Below are 9,726 nucleotides of genomic sequence, written 5' to 3'. Positions count from 1 at the left end.
ATACTTCATCGACATGGCAAATTAGGGCAAATGTTCCTCAAGGTGATCCGAACGTGATTTACCTACATAAAGAATTGCATGATCATGGGCAAGCCATTGCCGAGTTGACCACCACAATGAATCAATTAGCCAAGGCTCAACTTCAACAACTGCAAAGTCCTAAGCAAGTCAATGCCATGGAGGGAGTTAGTATGATGGTGAACAAGAGAAGGCCCAAAGGTCCACAAGTGCAAAAATATGTGGGGAATTATGTGCAAGAAGATAGTGGATTTGATCAAGATGAATCTTACAATGAATAAGAGGAGGAAGTGCAATACATGAACAACTTTCAAGGGCAAAGAAACAACTCTCAAGGCCCAAATCAACAACAATGGCGACCTCAAGATAAATGGAATTCTAACAACCAAGGTAATTGGAGTGGTGGCAACAATCAAGGAAATTGGAATAACAAGAACAATCAAGGAAATTGGAGTGGTGGAAATAACCAAGGCAATTAGAGTGGCAACAACCAAGGATATTGGGGAGGCAACAACCAAGGGGGATGGAACAATAATCAAGGCAATCGAGGGTCGGGGTTTTAAAGGCCCTCGATGTATTAACAATCGAGCAACTCACCTCCTTATCCTTCATATGGTCCAAGTTCTTCCAATAATGAGTTAGGACGAATTGAGAATATGTTCAAACAAATGATGGAGAAGAATTCTGACTACGATGCACAACTAGCCTCACACAACAAATCAATTTGCAACTTGGAAGTTTAAATAGGGCAAATCTCTCAAGCTCTAAACACTCGTCCTAAGGGGACACTACCAAGTGACATGGTGGTGAACCCAAAGGGTGGGAACAACATGGGACATTCCATGGCCATTACTACAAGGAGTGAAAAAGGTGGGCATGCACCCGTCTCAAGTCAAAGGAAACTTGTGGATGATGAGCAAGTGGTTCAAGAAGATGATACCCCGAAAAATATGGTGCAAAAAAATGATGAAGTGTGGATTGATATTAATGACAATGTGGAAGAGACTCAAGAGGAAGTGAACCCATCTAGGGATCACATTGTTGACATACCGGAACCGGTAGTACAAAAGGCTAAGGCACCAATGCCTAGGCCTCCTCCTCCATATCCTCAGAGGCTTGCCAAGAAAAACAACGAGAATCAATTCAAAAAGTTCATTGGCATGATGAAGAGTCTATCAATCAATGTGCCATTGGTTGAAGCCTTGGAGCAAATGCCCGGTTATGCAAAGTTTATGAGGGATTTGGTGACAAAGAAGCGGTCGATAAATTGTAAAACTATAAAAATGACTCATCAAGTGAGTGCAATAGTGCATTCAATGGCTCCCAAATTGGAAGATCCCGGTGATTTCACAATCCCTTGTACCATTGGAAGTGCCGAATTTGCTATAGCTCTTTGTGATCTTGGGGAAAATATCAATTTGATGCCATATTTGGTTTTCAAAACTTTGGGAATTGAGCAATCAAGACCCACATCTATGAGATTAAAAATGGCCGATCGTACCATGAAGAGACCATTGTGAGTGATTGAGGATGCATTGGTTCGTGTTGATAAATTCATTCTTCTGGTAGATTTTATCATTCTTGATTGTGAGGTTGACTATGAGGTACCAATTATTCTTGGGAGACCTTTCCTTGCTACGGGAAGGCTCTAGTTTATGTTGAAACCGGAGAACTTACCCTCCGGGTTGGTGATGAAAAAGTGGTTTTCCATATGTGTAAGTCTATGAGGCAACCCAATAGCAATGAAGTATGTTCTTTCATGGACTTGGTGACCGATGTGATTGTGGATGAAACAAGTGTTGTGATGAACATTGATGATACATTGGAGGCCGTTTTGCTCAACTTTGATGATGAAGAGATGGAGGGCTTCGTGGAATGTGTGAACTCTTTGCAGGGATTGGGGTCATACACTTATGAGACCCGCAAATTGTCCTTGGATCTTGAAAATAGGACAACTCCTCCAACAAAGCCTTCAATTGAGGATCCTCCAATCTTGGAGTTGAAGACATTATCTTCACATCTTCGGTATGAATTTCTTGGCCCTTCTTCTACTTTACCGGTTATAATTTCCTCTTGTTTGACTAATGTGCAGGTATAATCTACATTGATGGGGCTACAAAAGAGGAAGAAGGCTATTGGATGGACATTGGCAGATATTCGGGGGATAATCCCCTCTTTTTGCATGCACAAGATTAACTTGGAGGAAGGTTCCAAAACATCTATTAAATATCAAAGGAGACTCAATGAAGCCATGCAAGAGGTTGTCAAAAAGGAGATCATAAAGTGGTTGGATGCTGGGGTTGTCTACCCCATTTCCGATAGTTCGTGGACTTCTCCGGTTCAATGTGTCCCAAAGAAAGTGGACTATCATAAGCTCAACAAAGTCACAAGGAAGGACCATTTTCCACTTCCCTTCCTAGATCACTTGATAGATTGGCCGGTCGTGCTTTCTATCGTTTCCTTGATGGGTATATCGGCTACAACCAAATTCTTATTGCTATGGAGGATCAAGAGAAAACTACCTTTACATGTCCTTATAGTACTTTTTTTGCCTTCAAGCGGATGCCATTTAGGTTGTGCAATACACCAGCGACTTTTCAAAAGTGTATGATGGCGATCTTCACGGACATGGTGGAGGATTACGTTGAAGTCTTCGTGGATGACTTCTTGGTGGTCGGGAATTCTCTTGATGATTGTCTAGCAAACTTGGATAAAGTGTTGTTAAGATGTGAAGAAACAAACTTGAGGCTCAATTGGGAGAAATGTCATTTCATGGTCGAGGAGGCATTGTCCTTGGCCATAAGATCTCAAAGAATGGCATTGAAGTCGACAAGGCAAATATTGAGGTGATTTCTAAACTTCCACCTCCAACTTCGGTGAAAGGCGTGCGGAGTTTCTTAGGCCACGCAGAATTTTATTGGCGTTTCATCAAGGACTTCTCTAAAGTGGTGAACCCGTTGTGCAAGCTTTTGGAGAAATATGCTAAGTTTCACTTCAATGATGATTGCATCAGATCGTTTGAATTGCTGAAGTTCAAGTTGACTACTACTCCCATTATCACCGCTCTGCATTGGAGTGTTCCTTTTGAGCTCATGTGTGATGCAAGTGATGTAGCAGTAGGGGCTATTTTGGGGCAACGCATCAACAAGATTTTTCATCCGGTCTACTATGCTAGTAAGACCATGAATAGTGCCCAAGTCAACTACACCATTACGGAGAAAGAGCTCATTTCCATTTTGTTTGCTATTGAGAAGTTCTGCCCGTACTTGATGGGGGCAAAAGTGATTGTCCATATGAATCATGCGGCACTTCATTATCTTATGAGCAAGAAATATTCCAAAGCCCGGTTGATGAGATGGGTGCTTTTGTTGCAAGAGTTTTATATACATCCAAGATCGAAAAGGAAGGGAAAACCAAGTGGCGGACCACTTGTCTCGGTTTGAGGAGGAGGGGAGGCCGCATGATGGCCTTGAAATCAATTACTCCTTCCCCGATGATAAACACTTGGCTATTTCAATGAAAGAGGTGCCATGATTCGCGAATCTAGCAAATTCTTTTGTAGGTGGTGTCATCCTGGATGAGTTCTCTTCAAACCAAATAAAGAAGCTCAAACAGGATTGTCAAGACTATTATTGGGATGAACCGTATCTTTTTCAGATTTGTACGGGCGGAGTGATTAGAAGATGCGTACCGGAGGAGGAACAATGTGAAATTCTTGGGTCCTGTCATTCTTCGTCGTATGGTGGTCACCATGGTAGAGCAAGAATGGCGGCCAAAGTAATAAGTTGCAGTTTCTATTGGCCCACTCTTTACAAGGATGCAAGTGATCTAGTCAAGCGTTGTGATGAATGTCAAAGGGCCGGTGGAATCTCAAAGAAAAATGAAATACCCCTTACCACCAATTTGGAGATTGATATTTTCAATGTGTGAGGTATTGACTTCATGGGTCCTTTTGTGAGTTCTTGTGGAAACAACTACACCTTAGTCGCGGTTGATTATGTGTCCAAATGGGTTGAGGCCGTTTCTTTACCCAACCATGAAGCGAGAAGTGTGGTGGCATATTTGAAGAAGAATATTTTCGCAAGGTTTGGTACTCCAATGGATATCATAAGCGATGGGGGTCGCATTTTTGCAAAAAAGCTTTTGACACCTTACTCACCAAGTATGGTGTCACTCATAAAGTCATGACTCCCTATCATCCACAAGCAATTGGTCAGGTGGAAGTCTCTAATCGGGAGATAAAGAGTATTTTGTCCAAAACAGTGAATGCTAACCGGACGGATTGATCCAAGAAACTTAATGATGCTTTATGGTCTTATAGGATGGCTTACAAAACGCCTATCGGAATGTCTCCATACTGGTTGGTGTTCGAAAAAGCTTGTCATCTTCCGGTGGAACTTGGGCACAAAGCGATGTGGGCTTTAAAGAAGTTGAATCTTGAGTGGGATGTCGCCGCCAACATAAGGGTGGCATATTTGAATGAGTTGTATGAGTTCTGGTACCATGCATACACGAGTTCGTCCTTATACAGATAAAAGATAAAATATCTTCATGAAAAGTACATTTGGAACAAAGATTTTAAAGAGGGTGATCTTGTGTTGTTGTTCAATTCACAATTACGGATGTTTCCCGGCAAGTTAAAGTTTAAATGGAGTGGCCCGTTTGAGGTAGTGGGTATGACACACACTTTGGTGCATTGGACTTGAAGAATAAAAATGACGAGGTGTTTAGAGTCAATGGACACTGGGTGAAGCATTATCTGGGAAAAGTTGGTGATGGCCATGTCGTGGCGGTAATTTATTTCAAGTGATGGTAATTTGTGTCATGTTGCGGCGTTAAAACAAGCGCTTCTTGGGAGGCAACTCATGTTTTTTTTCCTTTTTATTTTCTTCTTTTTAGATAGGTCTTATTTTTTCCTAACACGATTTGAAGTGAGTTGCAGGAATGAGTGTGCTTTACAGGAAGTGTGCTCAGAAAAATTGGCTAAAGTATGGAAAAAGTGCGGACGACACACGTATTGTGCGGACTGCTCAATTTTGAACGCCACAGCAGAAGGCAACTGCGGCCACACAACTTGAGATGGGAAAATTCAAACTCTCTGAAGTTTGTTTGTCAGAGAAACAGCCAAAGTGCGGCCGCACAATGAATTCTATGGTCCGCACCAAATTATGCGGCCGCACAGCTAAATCTGAGGACCGCAGATCATCAAAGGAAGTTGTATCACCAGGTAACAGAGTGCGGACCACCGAAGGAATTTTGCGGCCGCACTTGCCTCTTGATTCCTTAGCCAGCCCAATGTGTATAAATAGTAACCATACGGCTACTGTTCAAACTTTCCATTCTCTGAGAAATCAAAAAGGGATAAAATTTTGTACACATCTGATTCAGTCATCTACCACCTAAATACGCATTTGTGATCTTTCCTTAGCATTTCTTCATCACTGGTATGTTCAAATCACTTCTAGGATTTTTCAATTTCCTTATTTTAATTTACAATTTGTTAGTTATTTTAGACCATTTGTCAATTCCATATCCATGTGGGGTTTAAAATGTGTTGGGTTAACTCCTACTTGCATTATAGGGAGTGGGTAGTTTGATTATCATGTTTAATTGCTACTACCTTGTCCAATTTGTGCATAAAATCGAAAACCTAAAGGACTCTGCTCGATTTTATTTTGAAATATGCGACCATATAAGGAATTGTGCGGTCCGCAGAAGTATAGTTTAGGGCAGTTGGTGAGGCAAAATTGTGCGGACCGCAGTAATTTCATTTCGCAGAAAAGTGTGTGTGGCAGCAGATCAGGCATATCTCTATCTTCAGAGAGTTGCTACTTTGAGGGACTCATAGTGCGAACACACTGACAATTGTGCAGACCGCACTTCAGATGTGCGGTTGCACTCAAAATTGTGCTGACCGCAGCTTCATCTCTATGGCGGCACTTTCAAATTATGCAGTCCGCAAAACCCAACCTGCGGCCGTACTTGCAATTATGCGGACCACACTTCCCCACCCTGTAACATGTTTTGTTCTATGATTCTCTGTTTATCTGCACTTGAACTAGAACTAACTCTTGTTGCTATTTGTTGCTAAAAAAGGTTAGATCGCATGGTCTTGGTGATACATCAAAGGGGAGGGGTGAACCCTACCGAGGCTGAGGCAAGAGTACCTTACCATTCGCCCTTGAAAGAGTTATATTCAAAAGGTCCACAGCCAGTCGAGGTAGAGCTACAGAGCCAACCAAATCAAGCTCTTTTGTCCCGTCTAGGGAAACATCGGAGGGAGACTCAGTGCAAGAGCAGCCCGTTGTTCAATCACAACAGCTTCAGGGGAGATATCGACTCCGAGATGAGCCTTCCATCTCTGAGAGCACTTCTGAGGGTTCTGAAGGTAACAGTCAGGCTTCAGAACCCTCATCTACACATTCCCCCGATGCACCAGCTACTATAGTGGATATGAATGATATCCCTGATGATGGCCGAAAGGTTGATACCAGAGTTGCCGACCTTGAGAGGTCGAAGAAGAAAGAGATTTGGGAAGATAGATTTGTTAGTCTACCTACCTTCACAAGCTTCCAAAAGTGGTGGCCGGTGATATTGCTCACTCTTGAGCGTCAGTTGATGTTAAAAGACCTTGGAAAATACAACCCGACGGTGTTAAGACAATTTCTATAGCGGAAGGGGTGGATATTGTTCACCCAAAGTGTAGTGGACGCCAAGGAATATCTGGTTCGTAAATTCTACGCCAATGTGGCGCACATAAAGAAAGGGACCAAAGTGACGAAAGTTAGGAACCTGAAGGTGAGATTTGACCAGAACACCTTGAACACCTACTTGAGGTTTGAGGATGTTGAGCCGATGCAATGCTTGGAAATATGGCTATGGGAGATGCAGCTCGCCCATGGCTAGTTGAGATTCTTGTATTCCTGGGGCCGCCACCACCATGGATCATAATAGGGGTTCCTATTCACAAGAACACCCTAAACTTCAAGGCAAAAAGATGGCAGACTTTCGTATGCATCATACTAGACCAGTGCCAGAATGAAACAAATCTTCCTATTCAGCGGGCAGTGTTAGGCGCCTCTATCATGGCCGGGTACCCAATCAATGTGGGTGTCGTGATGTTGGCCAACATGTATGTGGTTGCTAGGCAAGCTGACATATCCTACCCGTATTCTAACACTATCATTGAGTACCTTACATATGCGGGGGTGGAGCTGAGGGATTTTGACACAATGGTTAGGGCAAAGAAGCATTTCTCTTGGTATTCTCTGATGGACCCGAGGAACCCGAAGAAAAAGGGTCAGCCGACTACTACCGTAGACCAGTCTGATAAGCCTTCGATGGTAGCTACAGAGTCAGTATATATGCCTTCCACTTCAGTAGTGCCTCATGCCAGTGCAGCAGCTATGCCTCTACCTCTTTCAAATCCTTCAGTATCAATGCCTTCCACCTCAGCTTTGAAGTCGGTATTTGTGTCCACTCACCCACTATCTGCACTGCGAGTCTCCCAGACACTAGCGAGCCTTAACAACTGGATGCAGACAACTGCTGCAAACCTGTATGACATATACAGTGTTGTTGCATCACAGTCATCCACTCTGGCACCCCAGATTCTACCAACAGTGGAGGATACATTTAAGAAGATCTTGGAGAACTAGACCAACATCATGAACACATTGGTAGCACATGGAGTAGTGATTGAGGAGCTTAGGAAGCAGGTAAAGAAGATGAAGAAATCCCAAGCATCCAAGAAATCAGTTGACAGGCTGAGGAGAGAGGTGACTAGGATAGTAACAGCTGGTGATCTTCCATTTGATATGTTGATGGAGACAGATCTACCAACACCAGTAGATCCAGAAGCACCATAAGCTCCAATGGCACCAGCTGGCCAGTCTGAGGAGCCAGACCTGGCTATTGACACTGTTGAGGTGGTGCGCCAGATGTTCACCCACCCAGTTACTCCCAAATCCAAGGATGATGAGATCTAGTTAGAGGAGACTGAGGGCGGTGACACTACTATGGACATGGAGATGTCCAAGGCCACATAGGGAATCCTCTTCACTATTACCCTTCTTTATTCTTACTTTGTTAAACATTAGGGACAATACTTATTTTTATTCCGGGGGGGGGAGGGGTGTTTATTTGCTATTTGGATGATTTCTATACATTTGGTTTGTAATAACTAACAATATTTGTTTTCTCTTTATCATGTATATATTATATACCCTCCCTATATTGATGTATATATTCTCTCTTTTCCTCTCTCATTATGTATATTCATTATGTTTTCAGTAGTTTGCTTTGTAGTTTTTTTATTCTGTTTTCTTATTAGTCAATGGTTAATATAGTAGCTTCTTGTTTAATCTAATAGCTTCTTTTTAATCTAGTAGCTTCTTTTTATGTTTGAGTGGACAATAAGCCTTTGGTTTTCTTAATGTCACGGTTCTTTCCAAAAGTAGTTTTTGTGTGAACCGAGTGACTCTTCCCAACAATGGATGACGTGACAACCTTCTTAAGGGATTGCAACCTTTTTTGGTGTGTAGGTAAGAATAGTAGTAATAATGAATAAAAAGACCTAATTGAGTCAGACTCTAAGAGTCAAACATGCTTCACTTGGTACCAATACACTTAACTACGTGCTTATGATTAAAAATAATTTTTTTGGAAAGAAATAGCTCTAGTTAGTGACCTTTTGACTCTTGTGTTGACTTAAGTAATCATCGAGTAGTTTAGTTGAACCATAGTGATTTTCAATCTTGAATATAGTCGTTGTGGGCCCTCGGCTCTATCCTCTTTAACAATCCAGTTGTGTGAGAGGTGAGATGTTTTTGTTGCAAGCCCAAGTACCCATGGGAATGGTCTAGAACTTGCCCCAAATGTGTTTCAAGGTGAAATTTTAAGTTTGCTTGGCTTGAAAAGTGATTGTAGGCTCTCCTTGACCATGTCATGGCCCACCAATGTTGTTATCCCTAGTCAACCTATTTTAGACTAAAAACCTTTCTCATTTGATAACCATGTTACAAGCCTTTACCTGTTTTGTTGTGATCCTCTCTTGGCACCTGAGCTTTCCTTAACACTAGTGAGAAACAATTGGCTAAAAATATAAGTTTAGGGGAAAGACAAGGAGTCTGAAAAGGAATCAAGGCACAAAAAGAGAAAAGAAATGAAGAGAAGGAAAGGCAAAGCAAGGAAAAGAAAGAAAAAAGAAAAAGAAAAATGTAAAAAGAAAGTGAATAAGTTGAAGAATTGAAGGGATTCAAAGAAAAGTAATGATACAAAGAATAGAGAAAGCACAAAAGGAGAAAATGAATATCATGACCAAGAAAGAGTGATGTTAAGTCTCTCTAGTTCCCCTAAGGAAAATAAAATGCCTCAAAGAGTTGACAAAACATGAGCCGATAAGAGAAAATGGAGTGCTTAAGGAAAGATGAACTCGTTCTATCATAACATATCCAACCGGGGTATGTTCAGAGGATAAGTGGTTTCGACATTGTGGAGAGTTCAAAGGTGTCTCGATTGGGGGAAGACATTAGTTCGTGAGGGGTCAGTCCAGTATGCCCACATATCCAGCACCGCCGCCTCCTCAGGTTGTCCAGTGCGACCCTATTTCAGCACCATGCCAGAGAGTTCCTACCACCCACCAACTATTCAAGGTTCTTCCCGTGGGTATTCAGCCCATTAGGGTCAAACTTCATGTCAGCAGTCCAC

General features: G+C 42.2%; 1 protein-coding gene across 1 annotated transcript; it reads left to right on the top strand.

Moving 5' to 3' along the window:
• Positions 1 to 818: 818 nt before the first annotated feature.
• Positions 819 to 1,538, top strand: LOC138873331 (uncharacterized). The gene has a single exon (XM_070151786.1). The coding sequence runs from the start codon at positions 819 to 821 to the stop codon at positions 1,536 to 1,538; it is 720 nt and encodes a 239-aa protein (XP_070007887.1).
• The last annotated feature ends 8,188 nt before the right edge of the window (positions 1,539 to 9,726 follow it).

The sequence above is a fragment of the Nicotiana sylvestris genome, chromosome 7 (assembly GCF_000393655.2).
Source record: "Nicotiana sylvestris chromosome 7, ASM39365v2, whole genome shotgun sequence".
NCBI classification, from domain to species: Eukaryota; Viridiplantae; Streptophyta; class Magnoliopsida; order Solanales; family Solanaceae; genus Nicotiana; species Nicotiana sylvestris.
Note: the sequence above shows the minus strand (reverse complement) of the source record. Positions and strands in the feature narration are given on the sequence as shown.